The sequence below is a fragment of the Puntigrus tetrazona genome, chromosome 1 (genome assembly GCF_018831695.1).
Source record: "Puntigrus tetrazona isolate hp1 chromosome 1, ASM1883169v1, whole genome shotgun sequence".
Taxonomy (NCBI): Eukaryota; Metazoa; Chordata; class Actinopteri; order Cypriniformes; family Cyprinidae; genus Puntigrus; species Puntigrus tetrazona.
In genome coordinates this window covers 26548916-26573915 of record NC_056699.1, presented here as the reverse complement: position 1 = coordinate 26573915, position 25000 = coordinate 26548916, and the positions used below count along the sequence as shown (strand labels likewise).

The 25000-nt window shown below is 45.0% G+C and overlaps 1 protein-coding gene across 1 annotated transcript in view; it reads left to right on the top strand.

The window, feature by feature from the left end:
* pkd1a (polycystic kidney disease 1a) overlaps positions 1 to 25000 on the top strand; it is a 79363-nt gene that overhangs the window by 32337 nt on the left and 22026 nt on the right. The window contains 14 exon segments of the mRNA XM_043240944.1: positions 1631 to 2156; positions 2159 to 2394; positions 3420 to 3551; positions 3633 to 3808; positions 5215 to 5330; positions 5430 to 9079; positions 10368 to 10520; positions 12485 to 12625; positions 20128 to 20416; positions 21208 to 21424; positions 21508 to 21667; positions 22698 to 22856; positions 22969 to 23113; positions 23713 to 24408. Coding sequence (XP_043096879.1) covers positions 1631 to 2156; positions 2159 to 2394; positions 3420 to 3551; positions 3633 to 3808; positions 5215 to 5330; positions 5430 to 9079; positions 10368 to 10520; positions 12485 to 12625; positions 20128 to 20416; positions 21208 to 21424; positions 21508 to 21667; positions 22698 to 22856; positions 22969 to 23113; positions 23713 to 24408 — 6796 coding nt within the window.

Below are 25000 nucleotides of genomic sequence, written 5' to 3'. Positions count from 1 at the left end.
AACGTGTCTGTAACACTTTTCATTTGCCAACAAGTCAATTTTAGGAAAACTGTAAAAAAAAAAAAAAAAAAAAAGAGTATTTTTGACAGTTAAACCCATTTTCCCAAAATTCACGTTATTGTAATGCATAAAAATTCTTGCTTAGGAGCACTTTTGTTTGTAAACTGAAATTGTTAAAAAATGTTTTGGCTAGTTGAAATAAATCTGAAACAATAAATAAATATTATAAATATTATATTAAAAAAACTATAGAAATGTTAAGAAAATTAGAAACGTTGCCTTGACAACTAACCGAAATAAAACAAACTACTAAAATAGCTAAATATTGGATATATAAAAACCAAAAAGCACACTTCAAAAAACAAATATACAGTAAATACTATAGTAGTATATAATACTAAAATAGCACAATATATTCAGTATATTTATGCAGATTCTTTTATAAAAAAAATGATTAATCAGCTTTAAAAACATGCGTCTTGACAGGTTTCATCAGACTGTGATAATTCTTTTCTTATATACCAGGATCATAGACCACACATCAAGCACACTTAATGAGAGGTTGAGTGAGTGTGTGAGTGTGTGTGTGTGTGTGTGTGTGTGTGTGTGCAGGTCGCCTGCTTCACCCTCCTTCAGTGTGTTCTTTCTAAACGGAGCGTTTGAAGAGTCAATGCGGTGCGACTCAGAATGTCCTTGAGAGATGTTCAGATCACAGTTAATTATTTCCACTCCCTCTCTGCTGCCTGAAATCAAGTCCTAATAATGACCCTCAGTCTGTCTGATGGAGAGGCACAGTACAGCGAGACGCGCTTCTCCTCGCCGCTTTCCTCGGGGGCTGTTTTTGTGTGTTTTCTGTGGTATTTGTGGTGTGTTTCGGGGCACGGTGTAATTCCAGAGGTCGGGACCTTATTAAGGGTAATCGCCGCCCCCCTTCGCGCTCACCGCAGCGCTGACATGTGCTCTGGTTTCTGCTCTCCCAAGAATACTTTTTATAAATGATTGGATGTTACTGCAAGCGGTGTTTTGAAATAAAAGATGATTCACAGGAAAAAACAAATAAACAAAGCTATTGTATTTCTTTACAAAGGATATATAGCACCTAAAGCACTTTTTTAGATATATAGCTCTTTTAGCTTCAACAAACTCGTGTTTAAACTGCAGTAATACACAAAACCAATTCAGATATACCACATATATAGACAAACACTGAATGTTAGGCATTCGGAGCGTACCAAAAATTGTCAAAATGTCTACGTGAGAATCTGAATTTGATTGGTGAGTCCAAAACCATGCAAAAAACCTAATTATAGGTTAACCTAATTATAAATGGCTTACTCTTATATACTGTTTTAGCGAAATAACTACTTTAAATGAAAATGAATTATTTACAACATAAAAATTGGATGCATGCTAACGAATACATTTACGTTATTATTAGTGTTTTTAGTGAGCATAGGTTGCATGCTCCATTAATTTTTGGAAAATGTCTTGTTACTAGAAAAGCACACGCTGAAGAATTCGTTATGTCTCGTGTTTGTGAAGAAATGAAAACCTTGACGGACAGGTTTGTAATTTGATAGAATAGGTCAAGTCGATTGCCTCTCACTTTTTCCGCCCTGCTCTCACTCAGGTCCTGGAGGACGTAGAGGACTTGTTAGTTTCTCCTGGTGACTTCATCGCCCTGCAGCACGACGCCGGGCCGTCAGGCCTCCTTCAGTGCTCCCCCGACCCCTCGTCGCCATGGAAACAGAGCGTGCTCATCCAGAACCGCTCTGATTGGTGGGACGCGAACGAAACGCTGCAGGTGGATGCGGAGGGCGACTGGAAGGAGGGCGTGGTGTGCCAGGTGAGGGTGCTGTACGTGGGCCAGAACAGCACCGCTCTGCAGGGTCCCTTCCTCCGCTCGGGCCTCCCTCAGCTGGGCAACTACACTTTGGAAGTGACGTCCAGCGATGAGGATTTTCCCGTCGCCGCATCCTGTCCCATCCACGTCGTTCCGCTTCTGGGCCCGGCCGTGATCTATCCCACCAATCACAACGGCACGGTGTACTTCCTGCCCAATCAGACGTGGATTCTCGTCGCGGCCCGCTTGCAGCACGACGCTGTGATTAGACGGCAGGACGGCGGCGAGACCGTTCCCTTTCGTACCGTGTGCCCGAGAACCTGCTGGCGAAAGTGACCGAGTGCAGGCAGCCCGGCCTGTACAACGACACCATGTTTGCATGGCTCGACCTCCAGCTCGGCTCCACACCGGGTCAGACCAGCGTGCCGTTACTTGTCCAGAGCAACGTTACCAAAGCAACGCTACAAATTCAGGCGAGGGTGCAGGAACCTCTCCGGGGGCTCGTCATCAAACCCCATCCCGCTCACAGAGTCCTCATGGAGTCCGTAGTGGTGAGTGTCATCCTCACCGCTGAGAGAAAACAACTAAACCTGGCAGTTTGCTGATTTTGACCTGCTTTTAACTGGTGACGACTGCCAAAAACCTGTCTAAAACATTATTTTAACCTTCTAAAAAACTAGAAAGTACTATGTATTTATTGCTAAGTTTGTAAAAACCATTAGAACCAAGAGATTTGTTTTTAAACCGGTTTTTAATTTGCCCAAAACCCTCTGAACAGACCATGTTGCACTGATTTAAACTGGTTTCCCAACCTGACAAGTGTACCATTCATCAAAATAAAATCATCAAAATGAACCACATTAGGCTGATTAAAACCTTGCAAAACAACTAAGAGCTATATATTTATTGCTAATATTGAGGTTTGGCAGGTGCTTAAAAGCTATCTAGAACTATCTAAAGTTTGTCTTTAACCTTAAGCTCTTTTAAACCATTTTTTGTAAAATGTTAGGAAACTCTTTAGGCTGGTGTAAGCCCAAAACCTTTCTAAAACAACAAAACAGATCAGATAATCACCTTAAGCTGGTTTAAACAATGTTGCCAGGACCTTGCCTTCCTTCTATACATCTGCTATCCAAGCATAGTGTATGTAATGCTAATATTTACAAAAAAAACCTGTTTAAACCAGGAGGTTTGCTGTTATTTTTCTGGTTTAAACAGCCTGAAACCATCAAAGCAGATCAGCCTTACCACCTCGCTGGTTTATACCATGTTTTTCATCATGCCTTTTATACATCTTCTGTCCAAGGATAGTGTGTTCATATTTTTAAATATGTTATGCTGAAAAAACGTTGCAATCATGTGGTTTGCTAGTTTGAAGCTAGTTTAAACTGGTTTCCAAACAGCTGCTGTGCAAGGATACAGTGTTTTTGCATTGTATGTTTTTGTCCATGCCTGTGAGACATCTAAGCTAAAAAATTCCATGCTGTTCATTATCCAAGCCCTTGATATGGCTCTGACCTTCATCTTTAATAGTCGTATTATTTGCTAACCTGTTATTCTTTTTCTTGTATCGCAGAGTTACATAGCCTCTGTGGAAGGAGGAACAGACCCATCGTTTAAATGGACAGTGGACGATAAACCGTACTTCACGTACTATAACAGCATGTTAAATATCATCTACCAGAATGCAGCGGTCTACAAACTCACGGTGACTGGTTTTCATTGAACTCACTGAAGCGGTTTATGTAACTCCATCAGCTTGGCAACTGACCCATCTCTCATCTCTTAGGTGACGGCAATGAACCAGGTTAGCACGCTGACAGAGCACTTCAATGTCACAGTAGACCGCATGAACCCGATGATTGAGCCGAGCGTCCACGGAGTCCCCAGAATCGTGCAGCAGGGTCTGCCCCTGAACCTCTCAGCGTCGGTGAAGATAGACATGGCGGTGGACGTCACCTTCTGGTATGTTCTACGACAGTGAAGATCTCTAAAGATGCAAAGATATATATATATATATATATATATATATATATATATATATATATATATATATATATATATATATATATATATATATATATACTTTAGCAAAGCAGTCTTTCTAAAATGCAGTAATGGAGTTAATGCAGTAATTTAATGCCTGTGACTGATATTGTCATAAAAAATAGAGCAATAGTAACAAATGATAGCTTTCATAAAAAAATCCTAGAATTGGGATGCATTGAGATGAAACACCCAATTACAATATAATCAGTTACTGATGGGTAAAATCAAGCTCTTGGAAGCATCATGGAAGTAAAATGGGTTGTGAATGCTCTCTTTAAATAACTCTCTTCTTGGAGAGTTAGATGGATTTCTATATTCTTGTCTCTAGACTGTTTAATGCACACGGTCTGCACACAAACTTTTTCTCTACGGCTTCCACCGCCTCACACACTCCCAGCCTGCTCCCCTTTAATGGCACTTTTCTCTAGATTTACAGTCTGTGGTTAGCTCAGAATGCTGACAAGAATTTTCCCTTCAACGCCGAGCACAGAAAGATTCCCAAAGTTTCCATTCCATCCCCCAGAAGCCTGCTGCGCGCCACTGCAGATGTCTGCCTTATTTATTTATTTCATGGATTTCTCTATTTATTGTTTTAAAAAAGTCTGTCAGACAAGTACTGTAGGGCGATTTCTTCCACGGCGCTTTTATCTCGTCTGCTCAGTATCTCTGGAGTTCAGCCCGCCGCTTGTTCAGTCAATCGTGATACCTGATTCTCCTTTGGGTTCAACTTCTATAGAGGAAGTGAGGATAAGATGGAGCGAGAGATGAAGGTGTATCACTGAGAGCCGAGGCGATGATTCAACAACTGCTCCACCACTCCCTCCCGCAGCGATGAGTCAGACGGCGAGATTTGCAAGAAAGAGCTTTTATTCCCTCCAGCTAAAAATATCTTCAAAACAAACCTGCCACCTTGCTTTTAGAAATTCCCAAGGCACCAAAAGAGACTCAAAGATGTCTTTCCCCCTATTCTTTAGTCTCCTTTTATATTCTAAAACAAACTTGTCTATGAAGCCATCGTGAAAACAGAGTTAACCATGTACCTGGACTTACTGTGCACAGTATCTTCACCTTTAAAAAAAATCAACCTTTAATGCAAAAGTGACTTGTCAAGTGATTTTTCACCCTTTGTTGATATATTCCTTTTTCTGCTGAGAAAACCACTTCATGCAAGCCGAAAAACGTTTCTTTTGCGATATTTCTTTTCAAAATCGACGTGTTTCCATTGGGCGTATTTTCCATGCACAATTTCAGTTATCACAATTTGAAGGGTAATGGAAATGCAGCTATTGTGAGTTTGTTTTGATGGTTTTTATGTGTCACAGGTGGTGGTTTGGAGATGGAGGAAACCGTACAAATCAGATAAAGCCCCCTTACGATAACCCCTCCAGTAACCAGGTGGTGATTCATGATGATGTTGAATACATTTATGCACAGCCAGGTAAGAAAAAAATATTCATATTGATTTTTTCCAAATTTTTATTTGTACTGATGATTTTGTATTTATATCTACATTGTTTTTTACTCCTATTTCTTGCAGGGGAGTACACCCTATTGTTATCGGCTTCCAACCGCTATGAGAATAAGACTTGCAAGGTTGACGTATACGTCTTTAGCATTCTGACAAGTGTACGAATTGAGATTGACCCACCCTTGTTACGTGCCGAAAAACCAGCTGACTTTGAGGCCCACCCCCTACCGTCTCCCTACGGCATCATCTACACCTGGAACTTTGGTGACAATTCGAGTGTACAGCAGGGGCGGGAACGTAGGGTTCCTCATGCATATGGTCACAGCGGTGTCTACAATATCTGCGTGAATGTCAACAACACCATTAGCTGGACAGACACCTGCTTGGAAGTTATCGTCTATGAGGATGTTAAGGGCTTGGAGGTGATGTCATCTGCTCCCACGGAATGCAATACTCCTACCATTGTCACGGCAACTCTGGAAGCAGGCAACAATGTAACTTGGAGCTTTGACATGGGTGATGGAAGAGTGCACACAGTTATGGAACCCAAAGTTGAATATAAATACAGGAAAGATGGAAACTACACTGTAAATGTCACCGCAAGGAATGCTGTGAGCTCTCAGTGGGTAATCATACCTGTTGAGGTGTTTGTGCTACAAGTGTTATCGTTAGAACCTCCAGGGTGCATTCGGGAAAACAAAGATGTAATCTTCCATGCATTTGTGTCAGGGAACGCTTCAGGACATCAGTACGTGTGGAGTTTTGGAGACAAAAGCCCCAACGAAACTCAGTATGGAACGCCGATGATAAGGCACACATATGTTAAGAGTGGAGAGTACAATCTCTCGCTACTTATGTCAAGTGAAGCCAACAAGGCAAATTTTTTCAGAAGGGTCTGCGTTCAACCTGAACTCACAACTGTGTCTTTGCTTCCTCTGCGAAAATACATCAAGCTCGGTGAGGAGAGCAGATTTACAGTAGCTGCCTTCCCGGAATTTAACTACACCTACCTGTGGGATTTTGAGGTTTTTGACTCGAGAGGTCCTATTAGAGGTGGTAAAGAGATGGCCTTTACATTCAGGAGTCCTGGGGAATATCTGGTTATGGTTACTGCACTCAACAACATCTCCTGTATCAACAGCACTGTTTTAGTTGTGGTTCAACAGTCTGTCAGTTTTTTGCTCATCAGCCATAATGGAGATAAAGCTAACAATCTTTCTTTACACCAGTACTATGTTTTCAAGGCATCTTCAGACTCTGAGAATGCTGTCTACATCTGGGATTTTGGAGATGGGACTCGATTTAATGGGACAAATGTGTCACACGCTTACAATTCAACAGGAAGGTTTAACATCAGTGTTACGGGCAAGAATGAAGTGAGTGAGACCAAAAATGAGATTTCAGTTGTGGTTTTGACCCAAATCACAGGACTTTCAGTAAATGCCAGCCTGGTTAATGTCCCTTTGAACACATCTGTATACTTTGAGGCACACATTGACCAAGGAGATGATGTGAGGTACTTTTGGATTCTTTGTGACCGGTGCTCGCCACTCCCAGGCTCTCACACCATGTTCTACACGTTTCGTTCCGTTGGGACTTTCAGTGTCATTGTTACTGCAGAGAACAACATTGGCACTGTTCAGTCAAGCATTTCTATCTTTGTGCAGCGTGAGTTGGAGGGCTTGCAGATAATGGCTGATGAGCTTATTGAAGGATGCTGTTTTGCAACCAACCGTGTCCTTCACTTACAAGCCTCATTAAAAGAGGGCACCAATATGACCTTCAGCTGGAACCTTCTGAGGGAACATGAAAACCATGTTTACAACCTTACCGGAAAGACCATAGATCTCAACTTTTCCACCCCTGGTCCTTGTGATGTTCTCCTCAAGGCAACTAACTTGCTTGGCCAACTGGCTGTGAACAAAACGATAGAGTTTTTGGATCCTGTAAGGGAGCTAGTCCTTGCGATTTCACAAAGTCCTGCTGCAGTAAATGCCATGACAAATATGACAGTATCTGCAGGTTTTGGGACGGCGCTTCATTACAAATGGTGGGCAAATGGTGAATTGTTAAAATCTGATATGTCTTCAGTCATGCATTGTTTCAGAAGCGTAGGTTTGAAACTGGTTAAAGTGGAGGTTTCCAACAAAGTCAGCTCGGATGTGGTTTCAAAGTGGATCAGCATTCAAGAACCGATCTCGGGATTGACTTTCTTCGCAACAAATGTTACAGAGAACTTTGTAGCTTCAGGGGATAATGTTACTCTGCGTGGAGAAAAAGAGATGGGATCCAACATTTCGTGGATATGGCTATTGCCAGACAAAACAAAATCGAACCAACGCACCACCTCCTACATCTTCCCCAAACCAGGAATTTTCACTGTCGCATTGAACGCCTCTAATGACATCAACAGAGAGACGTATTCACGTGAATTTACCATTCAAGACCGTATCCAGGGTCTGGAGCTCAAGGCCAGCAAACAAATTGCTGCGGTTGGTGAAAACGTTGGGTTTACCATCTCTGTCTCTTCTGGAACTTCTGTTAATTTCATCTTGAACATTAGTGGTGATGCAACTGTTGTCCAAACCAATCAAACCTACATCCACCAGTTCACTAGTGTGGCCAAGTACTATGTCAACCTTACTGCCCACAACCAAGTAAGTTCAGAACGAAGGACTTTACACATAGAAGTCATGGAGCCTGTGACCAAGTTGACTATATGTGACTGCTGTGATGCCGCTATACCTGTTGGTGTGACTAAGGATTATGTAGCATGCACGAAAACACGTGAGCCATTGTCCATTCTGTGGACCTTTGACCTTCATCATGGTCACAAGGTCCCTAATTTTGGCAGGTCAGTGAAATATGTGCCAGATCAGCCAGGCAATCTGACCATCTTCCTCAGAGCATTCAATTCTTTAAACGGATTAAATGTGACCAAGGTTATACGTGTTCAGAACATTATCAGGTCTGCCACCATGGATGCTCAACCAAGCGACACCTTCATAAACAAGACGGTCAGCTTCCATGTGGGAATCACTCCTCTTTCCACTCCAGCGACATATCAGTGGGACTTTGGGGATGGTACTTTAGCTTCTATCACAACTACGCCTTCTCTTAGCCATATCTTTTTCCATCCTGGTCACTATGTGGTACGAGTTAACGTCAGTAACCTGGTGAGCTGGGTCACAGCGGAGGTAAATGTCAACATCTCTGTCCTAAAGTGTGACGAACCAGAAATTCAGATCATTCAAGCTCCACGACTTGCCATCTGGAGTTACCAGCCAACTTCGGTAGAGGCCAACGTGAATTTAAAGGGCTGTGGCCTCTATGGAGTAGAGTATCTCTGGGAGATTCTCACCTCCCCTCGCTGTCAGGATGATGACAAGAAAGGACCACTACCTTCTAAGGTCCGTCTCTCCCCAGAAGTCAATGTCCGAAGGCTCCAACTTTCAGTGCCCAAGATGTCAATTTCTGCTGGGAACTACACTCTCGTTTTTTCTCTGGCTTATGAGGGGGTGCCGTTACGCAAGGCAGCGTGTATTCAACTTTCAGTCATGTCAAAAAAACTGGTGCCAATCATTGAGGGTGGTACATACCGTGTGTGGTCCAAAACCCAGGATTTGCATTTGACCGGCGAGCAATCATATGACCCTAACCTGGACCCGGAAAACCAAACCCTGCTCAACTACCACTGGGAATGTGTGAGCACCTCAAAGGTAATCTTGGTTAATGTGTAACATATAGATAAAAATGAATGCTTTTTGAAGTGCAATAAATAGATCTAGGCCACATTGTCTAATCCTGCTTTGGGAGTGACATCTTCTTGCAGGGTTTAGCTCCAACACATGGAAGTTTCTATTGATCCTGAGGACCTTAGTTAGCTGGTTCATCTGGGTTTAATTGGGACTAGAGCTAAACTCTGCTGGAAAACATCCCGCCAGGTGCAGGATTGGACTCATGATTCATTCATCCATTTATTCATTCATTCCTTTATTCATCCCTGATTTAATCTGTACAATAGCAGTATATTTAAGTACTAATGCTGGTGTTAAGATGCTTCTAATATGTGAAACCCTGTTATGTATGTTTGTTCATTCAGTACTCTAGTGTCAATGCAACTTAAAAATGATCAGTGCATGAAAAAGTAAAATAAGCATTGTGGTTGAGAGAGCATTGGAGAGTTTAATTAATTGGCATTAAAACAATGAACAATCAAGTGCTTTTGTTCATTGAGCTCATAGGCACATTTGAGAGCTAAAAGCACTTAACAGATAATGGTAATGTGGGAATTTGAGTGTTGTTTGAGTATGTGAGGGACATCAAGTACCAAGGCTTAACTTTGCACACAGCAGCTCAGAAAGATAAAATATGTGAAGTATGTGCCACAAACGTAGATGTTTGGGTGGTGTATACTTGAGATCAGTTACATAACAGCTGATAAACCCAGCATTCCTTAGAGTTCTTCCAGTCTATCAGAATCACTGCCAGAGGGGAGCCAGAGATTCCTGCTTTTTATTAAAACATTTTATCACTGACAGAAATTCGAAGGGATATTGTATTAAGTATAATGAAATATTTCAAGCTCCGCTGGCACCAGAAAAATAACTCTTTAGCAGCATTAAAATGTATGAATGTAGTTGAATTGGATGATAAAATAAAAGAAAAAAAAACAGGTGGGATTTATTTTAAAGAAAGTGTAAGATCTCTTTAAGTAAAATGTATCTCAAAACAACATTCTTAGGTTCTAAATGATAATACAGTAGATTTACTGTCCGAAACAAAGACAGAAAGTACACTTTGTGGGTGTCAAACGTGTATTCGGGAGGCACAGTCATGGTCAGTGATTAAAATGCCATTAGAAAACCCATTAGGTAAACTCATTAAACAACAAAGTTTCCAAAACTTCTTTGATGATTATGCTTATGTTTTGTATATCCTGAGGCAGGTAAATGAGTTGATTAATTACCATCTGCAGTGATTGTGTCTTTTACCTTCACCCTGCAGGGCACGGCTCACTGCTCCACTTTGCATTTTGGCTTGGGTCCGAAAGACCCGGTTCTGGGAATCTCTGGTTCTGAACTAGAGGTAGATGTTGAGTATACCTTTCGCCTGACAGTCACGAAAGAAGGCATGACCCCAGAGTCCACAAACCAAACGGTGAGTGCTCTTATTGATTACTGCCAGCTCTTCACACTTTGCATGTACAGATATTTCTTGTCATATGTTCAACACGATTGCTTATACAGTTGTTTTATATTCCAGAATGCATCTTATTTTAATCTTTTAAAATAAAATGTTGGATTTCATTCAACTACCGGCAGTCCAGTTTAAGCGTCTTCACTGAATAGAGCTGTGCCGTATTTTAATTAAGTCATTGTCATTCTTTTTAGTGCAAACATGCCTCTTTTCTATGTAAAGTAGGCTCATTGTAGAATACCGATTATCCACAATCAAAAACTCAGGCCATTGTGAACGGCGCAATTAATGTCACGCTGTTGCCGCGCCATGGAAAGCTGGCGGTAAACAGATTTTAATTTAAAAGAAGCATTTGTTTACAGTTTCTAGTGAACATGACCGCAGTAAGTCTTCAAATGAGAGATGAGAAATCGTGTGTTTTTCTGGCGTGTATTTGTGCTTTTACCTGATATGCATACTTTCAATAGAGAAGTGTGAGATAAAGCAATGCAGCGCATGCAAATGAGCGAAATTATGAGTGATTGCAATTCATTGTTAGCGTTTCCCACCTTTTCGTTTTGTTCTACGGTATTCAAATTAGTCGCTATCATCATTCCAAAATGTTGATTAGTATTTAGCATACTCTGGATTTAGCTATAATTAACTGACCCGAACAGGTAAAAAAAAGGTTCATTACGTAATTCCAAACTTGATTTACAATACTGAACTATATGTGAAAGTCTAATATGAGTTTTGAATGAAGTACGTATATGAAACTCACTGAACTGAAACGCTTTGACTTTTAATGAGATTTAACCTTGAAGGTCTGATTGCTTTGGGTACTGTGATGAGACCCCCCCACAATTCTTTTATTTCCTCTAGAATTCGATATTTCTGTGTCAGGAATGGGAATTTCGCCAGTCTCTGCGTTAAAATTGTTCATTGCATTAGTAGCATTGTTAATATTTGAATCAGTTCAATGAATGAGGGATTAAATCAAATTAATCAGTTTTCACCAATCGCCATGTCAGTTTCCATTGCCAACAGAAAACATTATTGAATAACTTAAAGGAATAGTACACCCAAAAATGAAAATTCTGTCATTGATTACAAACCCGCAAGACCTTTGTAAATCTTTGGAACACAAATTGTTAATAAAAATAGCAACACAAGAGGTAATAGACATGGTTAAGATATATATATATATATAGCCTTACTACCTTTCTGGGCCTTAAACATTTCTTTTACATTGCTGTCTATGCAGCGGTGGTGATTTTGTTAATAATTCGAATAATTTCCATTGCATAGCGCACAAGTACTCTTGATAATGTCGAATTGTCCGTTTTGACGCGCTTTGACTATGAAACCGAGTTGATTACAGCAAACGTAAACAGTACCGAAAACATCTATCTGTACGTTGCATCCCTGCATTCATTTTTAAAGGGATAGCAGCCTAATTGAGTTGCTATCCTTTGAGTCACTGATGTTAATAAAGCAACAAAAGTAAAATCACTGCTCCTGACTGAATCAAATATATAAATATAAATATATCTGCTTAAAAGAATAAATAATATAGTAAACAAGGTGGTATCTCATTGAAATGACCGTATTCTTGTATTTTATGTGTTTTAAGTGGTTTTCTTTAAATTCTGTTTAAATTTTATTTTTATTTTATCATGATAAAATAATGATAGACACTTAATGCCAAACCTATATAAGGAGTTTGAAACCTAAATTCTGACGACTAAATGTGACTGAAACCGAATGGCATTCTAGTCAAAGTCTGACTAGATCTGAATAAAAATGTGCTTGGATTTCATCGAGAATATCTTAATTTGTATTCTGAAGGGGAATGAGGGTCTAGTGGGTTTGGATTGAAATGAGGATGAGTACTTTTAATGTGTTTGAGTGAACTGTGGGTTTAAAGTCTCTTCTCCTTGTCGCAGGTGTGTGTGCAGAGCGGTCGCATCCCGATGGTGTCGCTGAACTGCGTGTCGTGCAAAGCTCAGTCTCGCTACGAGATCAGTCAGAGCTCTTATGTGTACCTGGCTGGAACCTGCAATAACTGTCACAGCTCACACAGAGGGGTGAGAACAAGCACTGCCATCCATCTCAGGGTTGCTATTAACCCACTGTTACCTGCATTACTTTTGGAGCAGGTTTTCACAAATACTCCCTGCTGTTTCTAGAGGCACGGGATGCTCGAATAGATCTCTTAGGGACATTGTGGAGTCAAACTGGCCGGAGAAAGGCATCTTTAAGCTTTCCAAAAAGCACAGAAAGCATGATATAATTTGTCCCTAGGATTAACGTAGAATCTGAGCGTCGGGAATGACATATTTGGATTTTGTGAGTCACTCGTGCCTTATTTATTAGAGGAAACATAGCGTCATATTTTAGCGAAGAGCACTGTGCATGGAGAGATAGCGGCATGATGTCATTCCCTTTTTTCGCCGGCATTCCTCTCGCTTTTTTTCAGACCTGCTTTCTCGTAATGTTTAGACTGAGACTCGAGTGTTGTTATGGTTATGTGAACCGGAGGGAGGGGAGACCTGAGTGGGCGTACGGGGTGATGTCATCGTTATGATGTGATGTGTTCCACTGCATTAGCCGTTAACGACATGCCGAACCTCGTTAAACACGCACAGACGTTTACTTGGTGAACGAGCGGTCAAACACTTTTCCCCTTGGTCTGGTTCCTATGAGCCAGAGACTGTAAATATTAGGGTACAAGTCAGGGACGCTTATCTAGTGCTTCAAACATTCAGGTCTGAGATGATGGAGGTCACTACAAGGTTACTTAAAAAAACAGCTTGGAGCTCATAAATCTTTTTTATAATAATTTCATATAATTAAAAATTCATATTTAATATTAACTAGAATTTTAAAATGAGAATCCAAAAAACACATAGACCTTTTAAATAATTATATAATGCTATATAATAAAGTGCAGTTATTCATCTAACATTGATTTTATTACAGTCATTTATTTTAATACAATATACATACATTTCTTTATGCATATATAACAATGTAGTTGCATTATTTTTTTTATGATTAATAAAGATAATTATTCAGTTAATATAATACATTTAATTTGATCTAATACATTTATTAAATAGTAATGACTTTAGTGAGAATTTAAATATTGCTATTTAGATGTAATTGAAATTATTTTAAAATATATGTGTATAATACAAATGTTTTCTACGTAGGCATTTGAAATTAATAATAATATAAACATAATTTTCAATTTGAATAATGCATAATGCATAATGCATTTAATTAATAATGGAAGTTAAACAATTAATTGCAATTAATTATATCCAAAATAAATGTTTTTGTTTACATAATATGGGTCTGTACAGTGCATACATGTGTATATTAAGAAATGACTTTTTTATGAATTTATACATATTTATACATAACATAAAATATAATCATATATACATAATAAACACACAGCACACACACATATATTATGTAAACTAAAAAATAAATTATGGTTTATTATTTGTGGTTTGGTTCATTTGACAGAAAAATACATTCCCTTTCAGTCGGTCACTCCGAGTCACGTCGGATGACCGATTTAATTGGGATCTCGCCGAGAGACCAATCTACTTCGAGTGTATCTAAACAAGCCAATTGAAGATTGGCATGCGCTATCGCATCCAGCTGCCGCTGATCACAGCGCTGTGTATAAATAAGCAGCGGTGCAGCGCATATTCAGCTTTTCGCTTCGGGCCGAAGCGTGACTGTTCCGCTCCAAAGACGATCTACGAGTGTTGGAGTACGGCGTTTCAGCGGAGGTCGCTTTTCCTGCGTCGAGTGGATTGCCACAATCAGGCTGCACTACCCCTGTTTGTGCGCCAAACGGCTATCCCCTGTTGCCTCAGCACTAAAGAGCATTCGCGGGTGCGTCTTTTTAAAGACGACGTTACGTCTGGCAAACTCGACGCGTCTTGGAAGACAGCGTGGGTCTTGCTTCAGACTACGTACACCCGTGTGTTTCTGGATGCGGTTGTTACCTGGTGTTAGGTGATGGTCACAATCGTTGCCTCGCGTGCCTGGGCTTAGCACGCTGAGGTGGCGGTTGTGGATGAATCATTTCCTCGCGAGGAGATGGTCATCTCGGAGTGATGGGCGGGCTCTGTCGCCTTGAAAAAGGAGGCGGAGCTTGTGTTTGCTCGACTTGGTTCTCATTCTGGCTGCAGACAGGTGGGCTCCATTTCGTTGTGACACAAAGCTTAAACTCTGCAACCAGTGGAGCTGCAAAGGGGCAGTCTGGACCCTCACGTGGGGTACCAGCTGTACCCTCTTGGGCTCCCCTGATGATCAGAAGTCAATCGCTGCATCGGAAGGTGAGCCAGACATTTCTGGAAGTGAAGATCCGGTTGCTCTCTGCGTCTACCAGGCGTTGAATGTACTGGATACAGATCTAGAAATGGTGGCTATGCTTGCCCAGGCCGCCGAGGTGATCGGGATCAAGTGGAAATCTCCACTGCTTCCCGGGCCCTCGTGGCTGGACGATTGGTATTTAAGGGTGGCTCGCGCTGGTTCTCAGGGCCCCACCCTGGTACCTTTCTTCCCGGAAGTGCATGAGGAGCTTACTGGGATGTGGAAGGCACCTTTCACTGCCAGAAACTGCCCCAGTGGCTCCTCCTCCTTCACCACCCTTGACAGCGGCACAGCCAGGGAGTTACGGTGATCGCCCCCCCAGTGGAGCGGTCAGTTGGGATGCAGCTGTGTCCCAATGCCGTTTCCGCTTAGTGCGGTGATCCTGTGCTCCCCTCCTAGGCCTGCAGGTACTGGTCGGCTCTGAACGGCAGTGCCTTGTGCGGCCTGTGGACAAGCTGCGTCTGCAGTGCGCGCCTTGGCGTTGTTGCAGGTTCATCAGGCCAAGGCACTGAAGGATCTGCACAGGGGTGGTCATGACCCGGAAGTTCTGAAAGAACTCTGTATCGTGATGGACCTCGCGCCACGAGCGACGAAGGTCACAACGCGGTCTCTGGGTTGTGCGATGGCCACTACGGTGGTCCAGAAACGCCATCTGTGGCTGTGTCTGGTCGACATGCGCGAGGTAGACAAGACACGCCCTTGAATGCCCCCATGTCCCAGACCGCCACTTCGGCGACGCAGTGGAGAACTTTGCCCAGCAGTTCTCCGCTGCCCAGAAGCAGACTGAGGTAAGAAACATCCTGCCTCGGCGTGCAGCTGCTGCCTCCACCCAGCCGCCGACGGCCCGCCTCAGCCAGCTCGTCGCCGAGGGTGCCCCCTGCTGCCGCCCCCGCTCCCGTGCAGCCAACGCAGCAGCCCCCATCTAGGCAGCACCGTGGAGCTGGCAGCAGGGCATCCACCCAGCCTGTCCAGGCTCCTGCCAAACCTGGAGGAAAGCGCAGGTGCAAGAGGCCCTCAGATCCGGGGATGGAGGAGCTGCTCTGCCGGGCAGAGAATGTTGCCGCTACCTGAAACCTCGACAAGGGCGGGTTCCTCTGTCTCTGGGTCCCCAGGAGAGCGAGGAGGGAGCGGGCCAGTTCCGCGCCACTCGCGCTCTCCTTGGGCTAATATGCAGCAGTGGGAAGACTGGGAGGACGAACCAACAGCCTACCCGCCTCACTTCTGCGGGGATGCAGGTAAGAGTTGCACACACTCAGACCCCGCTCGGACCGGCCATGAGACGCCCGGGCGGGTCCCTGCACTCCCCGCTGCCCCATCGCCTGCACGTTGGTGGTTCCGCTCGAGCCACTAGTTCGGTCCTGGATGCCTGGTTGAATCTTCCCAGGCTATCCCGGTGGCTCCTCACGAACCCTTCGACTTCGCTATATGATTCAGTTCATCCGGCGTCCCCCAAGTTCAGTGGGATCCGCTATATGTCAGTGAACAATGCGCGTGCCCCTGTCTTGTGGGTGGAGATTGCTGTCCTTCTAGTGAAGGCACGATAAAGCCGCTTCCTCCAGCCGATATGAGGTCGGGCCTTACAGCCCATACTTCATAGTGCCCAAGAAAGGCGGTGGGTTATGACCAATCTTGGATCTGCGAGTCCTGAATCGAGCACTCCCGTTCAGGATGTTGACACAGAAACGCCTAATCAGTGCGTCCGTCCCCAGGATTGGTTGCAGCGATCGACCTGAAGGACACGTGCTTTCATGTGTCGATTCTTCCGTGCCACAGGCCATTCCTGAGGTTCACGTTCAAGGTCGAGCATATCAGTACAAGTCCTACCCTTCGTGCTCTCCCTGTCGCCACGCTGCCTCTTCATGCAAGTCGCGAAGCAGCCCTTGCTCCACTGAGAGAGTAAGGCGTTCGCATTCTCAACCAACTGGATGACTGGCTCAGTCCCGGCTCCAGTTGTGCGAACACAGGGATCTGGTGCTACAGCACCTCAGCCAGTTGGGGTTTCAGGTCAACCAGGAGAAGAGCAAACTCTGTCCAACGCGAGGATCTCTTTTCTTGGGATGGAGCTGGATTCGATCGATCAGATGGCACACCTCACAGAGGAGCGTGCCAATTCAGTGTTGAACTGCTTGAATATGTTCAAGAGCAGGACGGCGGTCCCACTGAAATATTTTCAGAGGCTCCTGGGGCATATGGCAGCCGCGCCACAGTGATGCCGCTGGGACTAATCCATATGAGACCGCTTCAACATTGGCTACACGATCGAGTCCCGAGGTGGGCGTGGCAAAGTGGCACTCACCGGGTTCAAATAACACCGGCCTGCCGCCAAACCTTCACCCCGTGGTCAGACCTCTCGCTCCTTCGGGCGGAGTGCCCTGGAGAAGGTCTCCAGGTATGCTGTGGTTTCACGGATGCCTCCACCACCGGCTGAGGGGCCACGCACAACGGGCATGCAGTGTCAGGGGTTGGACGGGCCCTCAACTGCAATGGCACATCAACTGCCTAAAGTTGCTGGCAGTACATCTCGCCCTAGGCAGTCTCGAGAACTGCCTTCGAGGCCAGCATGTACTAGTCCGCACAGACAACATACTGACCGTTGCGCACATCAACCAACAAGGTGGTCTACGCCTCCTGTCGATGTCGCAACTAGCCCACCACCTCCTCCTCCTATGGAGTCGGAAGTTCTGAGGTCGCTTCGCCATTCACATTCCAGGAGTGTGCAACCAGGCAGCTGACGAGCTGTCGCGAGCTGCACTACCCGGAGAATGGAGACTCCATCCCCGGGCGGTTCAGCTGATTGGGAACGCTTCCGAGCCACTCAGGTAGACCTGTTTTCCTCTCCAGAGACTTCCCATTGCCCACTGGCACACAGCTGGCTGCGGGGCCTTTGCAAGTATGTATTCCCCAGTGAGCCTTCTTGCACAGACACTGTGCAAGGTCAGGGAGGACAAGGAGCAGGTCTTGCTAGTAGCACCCTACTGGTGAAGACTTGGTTCCCAGAACTTGTGCTCCTCGCGACAGCCCCTCCTTGGCCGATCCCTCTGAGGAAGGATCTTCTTACTCAGAGACGGGCACCCTTTGGCACCCGCGTCCCAGACCTCTGAAAACTCCATGTCTGGTCCCTGGATGGGATGCGGAGGCTCTAGGTGACCTACCTCAAGGGGTAGTCGACACCATTTCTTCGGCTAGAGTGCCGTCCACGAGACAGGCCTATGCCTTGAAGTAGAGCCTGTTCGCCGAGTGGTGTTCTTCTCAGGTGAAGACCCCGAATTGCCCTATCAGTCGTGCTTATCTTCTTGCAGCAAGGGTTGGAGCGAAGGCTGTCTCCCTCCACCCTTAGAGTCTACGTGGCTGCAATCGCTGCAAATCATGACCCCATAGATGGGAGGTCTGTGGGTAAGCATGGCCGGATTATCAGGTTCCTGAGGGAAGCCAGGAGGTTGAATCCTCCACGGCTCCCAACAGTACCCTCTTGGGACCTGTCTGTAGTGCTGACAGCACTGCAGTAGGCTCCGTTGAACCCTTGCCAGCAGTTGTGCTAAAGTTCTTTTATCTATGAAGACATTGCTCCTGCTCGCATTGGCCTCCATCAAGAGGGTAGGGGACCTGCAGGCTTTTTCGGTCGACGATTCGTGCCTACAGTTTGGGCTCGCGGATTCCCAGGTACCACTGAGGCCACGGCCCGGCTACGTGCCCAAGGTTCCCACTACCCCCTCAGAGACCAGGTGGTGAACCTTCAAGCGCTGCCCTGGAGGAGGCAGACCCAGCCCTGACGTTGCTTGTCCCGTCCGAGCACTAAGATGCTACGTTGACCGGACACAAAGCTTCAGGACCTCAGTCCAGCTCTCGTTTGTCACAGAGGCCGGCAGAAGGGGAGTGCCGCCTCCAAGCAGAGGATGGCTCACTGGATAGTGGACGCCATTACCCTAGCCTACCAAGCACAGGGTATGCCCTGCCCCCCCCTCAGGTTGCGGGCACACTCAGCAAGTGTTGCATCGCCCTGGGTGGTGGCTCGTGGCACCTCGCTGACAGATTGTAGAGCTGCGGGCTGGGCGACCCCCAACACGATTGCTAGATTCTATAGCCTACGTGTGGAACCGGTATCCTCCTGTGTTCTCACCTCAAACGGGTAGAAACACTGAGAGGCCCGGTTTCGGTCGGCTTGTTAACCGCTCCAGAGCGCCCATACAGTAGACCCTGTCGAGCTCCTCCATTCCCCTCGGCAGCCAGATGTTGCGGAGCATCCGGCGCCAGGCCCTCTCGATGAATCCGTGAGAACCGGTGAGGGCTGGGAGCCATGTAAAGTACCCCAAGAGGACTTTATGTGTGTATTTCCACGGCATAGCCTTAGAGCCCGTGTTTCCCGGCAGACCTTCTGCCCGCCTAAGAGGGTTCAATCACCTCCAATTTTCCATATGCAAACTGAAATACTGTCCATATGCGTATTCGCTCCGAGACCTCCTACGGGAAGGCTGGACTTCCGCACGCCCCTGTTCACTAGAACGTGGGGCGCTTCCCAGTGTTCCAGTCTTACGAATGGGTAGTGTTACAAAAGTAGCTGGCTTCTTGTGGTTGAGCCCCGGCCTACGCCGATAGACTGAGGGGGCTTGTGGGCTCCCACAGGACACTGGAAGAGGCAGCGCCCATGGCGTTTTGGTAGGGATCCCAATTGCCGGTCATCCGACGTGACTCGGAGTGACCGACTGAAAGGGAACGCCTCGGTTACGTATGTAACCCTCGCTCCCTGAAGAAGGGAACGGAGACGCCACGCCCCGTCGCCACGGTGCTGCACCTCTGCTGAAGGGGCCGGGTCACTAGCTCGCTCTCAGCGAAAACCTGAATATGCGCTGCACCCGCTGCTTATTTATACACGCGCTGTGATCAGCGGCAGCTGGATGCGATTAGCGCATGCCAATCTTCAATTGGCTTGTTTAGATACACTGGAAGTAGATTGGTCTCTCGGCGAGATCCCAATTCGTCGGTCATCCGACGTGGCGCCTCCGCTCCCTTCTTCAGGGAACGAGGGTTACATACGTAACCGAGACGTTTTGAATACATAAAAAAACATATATTTTTTTTAATAGTTCACTATAATACAAAACTGCACATTTTAAAGTGGTATATTTAAATATTTAGTTTAGTCAATATTAATCTGGACAAACGATGGAAATGTGTCTGTTGTGTCTGTTGTTAGCGGTGGACGGCGATGACCGGAGGGAACGAGACACTGGTGCTGGATCTGAACACCACCACCACGGGCAGCGACAGCATGAACCTGGTCCTGCGACAGGGCGTCCTCCGAGACGGAAACTCCTACATCTTCAGCCTCCACGTGACCGACGACAGCATGGACCGCGAGGGCGTGGCCTACATCGAGCTCCACCCCAACCTGCCTCCAGCCGGCGGGACGTGTTCTCTGTGGGCGGACGGGGACGGGCCTCAGGTGCACACGCTGCTGGAGAGAGTGCACTTCAACTGCTCAGGTGAGACTTTTTTTATGATACGAACTCCTCAATACAGGTGTGTGTGGTTTAAACAATGTTTGTGAGAGTTCATGGCGCTTCTCTCACACACGCAGACTCAAAGAAAGAGAGAGAATCTTACATGACATGCAGAATCGACGCTACATGTCTAATTCTTCAGCTTTTAAGAGCTCGGGTAGTGGGCGGGACTAATGCGCAAACGGCAATCTCATTGGCTGCTGCTCACCAGTTACCATGTGTTGATTTCAGCAAGTCAACTCGAGCAAAGGCAACGTGATTGATGTTCATGACACCCCCCTCCTTTTTTTTAGAAACAATAAATGACAAGCACCACCACTAGTCCTTAATTCTGGTTTATTAACAAAGTTCTGGGGGGAACACATTCAGGTAATTAACCTAATTAACACAACAGGAGCACGATCAGCAACCAACCTAATTAGCAAGATAAGAGGTGTATATATACACAGCATCCCTCCGCCACCACACCTCAGCACTTACAGCTATTCTTATCTTAACCTTTAAGGGAGGTACTCCGGGTTCAGGCCAAGAAATTCTGAGCTCAGAGCATGCCAAATATAAATAACTCTGTACTCTATTTATTACATATAAGTGTGAGCTCATAAAGATTTGTTTATCATTTTTTTCCATGTCAACCTACTGCAGTATTCTGCATGCATGAAAATATTCTTTCATGTTTCATTCCAGTTTCACAGCAAACTGGTATAGTTTTGAAAAATACAGTGATTTACTGTTTTGGTCATGCCGCACTGAACAGTCGCGTCTGTTTTCAGGCTACACTGATATGGACGAGGCAGAGTCTCCGCTAGTGTACAGTCTGCTGGCGGTGCGCTGCTCTGGGCTGTACTGTGAAGAGTTCTGTGTGTACAAAGGCGCGAGTCCAGAACATTCGGCTTTCCTGCCGCCCGGCTTCAGTTCGGCCAAGTATCAGGTGACTGCCATTGTCATGGTTGAGGACCACCAGGGGGCGACAGTCATGGCACGCAACAAGTAAGACACGGTTTGGTTTGACGACTTCCCGTGTTCAGTTTTTTTTGCTGGCGGTGCTGTGAATGGTGTGTGATGTGTGTCAGGTCGATGGAGGTGGTGCTGCCGGCTCTTCCTGCCAGCTTCAGCAGTGTCCCTCACTGGCTCAGTCATCTGACCGACTCCACCCTTAGAGAGCTGCTCCGTCAGGGAGACTCACAGAGAGTACGAGAGCTCTCGCTTGCCCTCATCACCGTCCTCAACGAGGTGACACCCGCCATCCTCCTATCCATCTATCTATCTGTCTATCTATCTATGCTCACTGTCTGTTTCCATTCTGTCTGTCAGTCTGTCTTTCTCCCTCTGTCTCTGTCTGTCTGCCTGTCTGTCTGTCTGTCTGCCTGTCTGTCTGTCTATCTATCTATCTATCCTCTATCTGTCTTTCTGCCTCTGTCTGTGTATCTATTTGTCTCTGTATGTCTCTGTGTGTCAATCTCTCTGTCTCTGTCTTCGTCTGTCTGTCAGTTTGTCTTTTTCTTTGTGTCTATCTGTCTCCGTCAGTCTGTCTATCTTTCTCCATCTGTTTCTCTGTCTTCATCTGTCTCTCTCTCTCTCTCTGTCTGTGTGTCTGACTGTCTCTGTCTCTGTCTGTCTGTCTTTGTCTGTTTCTGTCTGTCTGTTTCTCTGTCTTGTCTCCAGCTGTCTGTCTTTCTGTCTTTATCTGTCTGTCTCCGTCTGTCTGTCAGTATGCCTTTCTCCATCTGTCTGTCAATCTGCCCTTCTCCGTCTGTCTGTCTGTCTGTCTGTCTGTCCGTCTGTCTGTCAATTTGCCTGTCTCTGTCTGGTTGTCTTTGTCTGTTTCTTTCTGTTTGTCTGCCTCTCTGTCAGTCTGTCTCTCTGTCTTCGTCTGTCTGTCTGTCTCTCTGTCTCTGTCTGTCTCTCTGTCTCTCTGCCTGTCTGTCTGTCTCTCTGTCTCTGCCTGTCTCTCTGTCTTCGCCTGTCTGTCTGTCTCTCTGTCTTCGTCTGTCTGTCTGTCTCTCTGTCTGACTGACTCTGTCTCCGTCTGTTTCTGTCAGTCTGTCTCTCTGTCTTCGTCTGTCTGTCTGTCTCTCTGTCTGACTGTCTCTGTCTCCGTCTGTTTCTGTCTGTCTGTCAGTCTCCATCTGTCTCTCTGTCTCCAGCTGTCTATCTTTCTGTCTTTATCTGTCTGTCTCCGTCTGTTTGTCTCTGTCTGTCTCCATTTGTGTCTCTGTCTTTCTGTCTCTGTCTGCTCACATCTGGTATTTCTGTGTGTCAGTATGAGCAGGGTGTCTCCCGCAGACGTGAGAGGGTATCTAAGGCTGAGCGTCAGTATCGTGTGAGCGTCAGAGGAAACATCACCAGGGCGCTGACGTCACTGGACCTCACCACCGTCAGTGACATCCAGCAGACATCGGCAGCGCTCGCGCAGTGCACGGTGAGACAGGACTCACATTAGCTGAATCCTGAAGCACTTCAAAAGGCATGTGACACATGACCCGTTCACAGTAAAGAAGTGAATAAGATCTATCTGGTGTGTTTGTTTGCAGGCTGTGAGTCGGGAGTTTGTGTGTGAGGAGTGTCAGAACAGCACACTGGACAAACTGGAGTCGATGTTAGAGATCCTGCAGACAGACACCAAACAGGGCACAGTCACCCCAACAGAGATAGCAGACAACATCCTCAATATCATGGGTAACACACACACACACACACACAGAGACTCCAACATATTAATATTAAGTATTACTAATCATCACTAATATTTAAATTTCTCATTAGGAGTTTTATGTAAAGTAAAATACAATTTAAATAAAATAAAATGTAAATTTAAAATGTAAATTTTATTAAATTGTATTAAATAAAAATACATTTGTATTATTTTATTTATCTTTATTTGTCAGTAGTGTGATTACCTCAAATAAATTTGACAATTTGTAGATATATTTTCCCACCGTTTCTTTAATTTATCTCCGTTTTGGGGCTTTTATTTTTATTTGTATATCAGCTTTGTGTATCTCTAGGTTAATGTAAAATACATTTTCTACATATTTGTAAAAAGTATATTATATTATGCTACAAAAGCTTTTCTATTTATCTGATTTATCTTCATTTCTGTTGTGTGATTAATTACAGTTAATTTATTTGTTTTCTCGACATGCATCTATTTATTTGTTCGTTTTATTGCAACAATAAATGCAATTATAATCAGTCTTGTAGCAGTTCCTCTCTTTTGCTTCTCATCCTGTTCCTGCTGGTTTTTGATCAGACCTCCACACTGTGTCCTCTCTCAGGTGACCTGATCCAGCAGGTGAGCCAGGCCGCTTCCTCTCCTCCTGCGGAGACCGAGGGCCGAGACAGCCTCTCCCAGCAGCCTCCTCTTCTCTTAGAGGAGCAGCAGCATCACCCGCTGCGGGTGGCCGCAAAAGCCTACACCCTGTCCTCCGTCCTCATGCGAATCCTCATGCTTGGCCGGGTCCTGAACGAGGAGCCGCTGATCCTTCGAGGGGCAGAGATCGCCGCGGCCGGGAAACGGGCCGACCCGCAGAGCCTACTGTGCTACGTCGAGAGCGACGCGCCCGAGTGCCGGCGTTTCTCCATCCCTCGAGTTTTCAACAGCAGTCTGGGACGGGCGGCGGGAGGCGCTCTGGCCCCTAGCAACGAAGACGGCGTCGTGCAGCTGCTATTCCAAGTGGAGTCCAATCCGTTTCCATTCAACTACGTGGATAATTACACGGTGTCCACGGAGGTGGCGTCCATGGAGTTTCGCACGGTAAACGGCACACAGATTCCCATCTCAGATCTGGATGACAGCCATGCTATAACGGTTGCCGTTAATAACGGAAGCGCGGCTAATAACGAGGCCATCCTGCCACCGGCGGGAGCCGCGAACATCAGCCGCTGCGGCTCGCTCGTGGTGAGGGTGAGCCCGAGAAACACCAACAGACAGGCGGCGGTCTACGTCCAGCTCAACTTCACCGCACTAAACGGTAAGACGCCCGACACAAGGCGGACTCACTGAGAGTAAGAAAGTCCTTCAACAGCAGTCGAGAACTGTGACAAAAACCTTCTAATGACCAGTTTACACTGTATGAGGAAAAAACAACACAGGTGTCATACTTTAAAGATCATTCTGAAATTAAAAAAATGCTTAATATGGTCATTGTACTTAAAAATGGGTTCAAAAAGTGTCTGACAATATTACTTTGTAAATGTATTATTAAAAATATTATTTTATTATAAAATTTTCTATCTGAAATTAGCACTAATTATATATAAAATTATATATTATATATATATGATGTAAATAAAAACAATATTTGGTTAATAAAAGATATTAACTTGGCAGGGTTATTATTATTTATATATTATTATAGCATTTTTGTATTATTATTTTAAATTAGCTTTTATTTTTTATTTAATTATACTTTGTTTTAGTAAATTATACTTTTGTCATTTTTGTTTGTTAGTGTTCTGATATTAATAGTCTTGTTTACATTAATTTTTTTTTCAGTGTAGTGTTTCACTTTTAGTCATTTTTACTCCAGATTTGTTATAGTTTAACCAAAACATACCAACTAG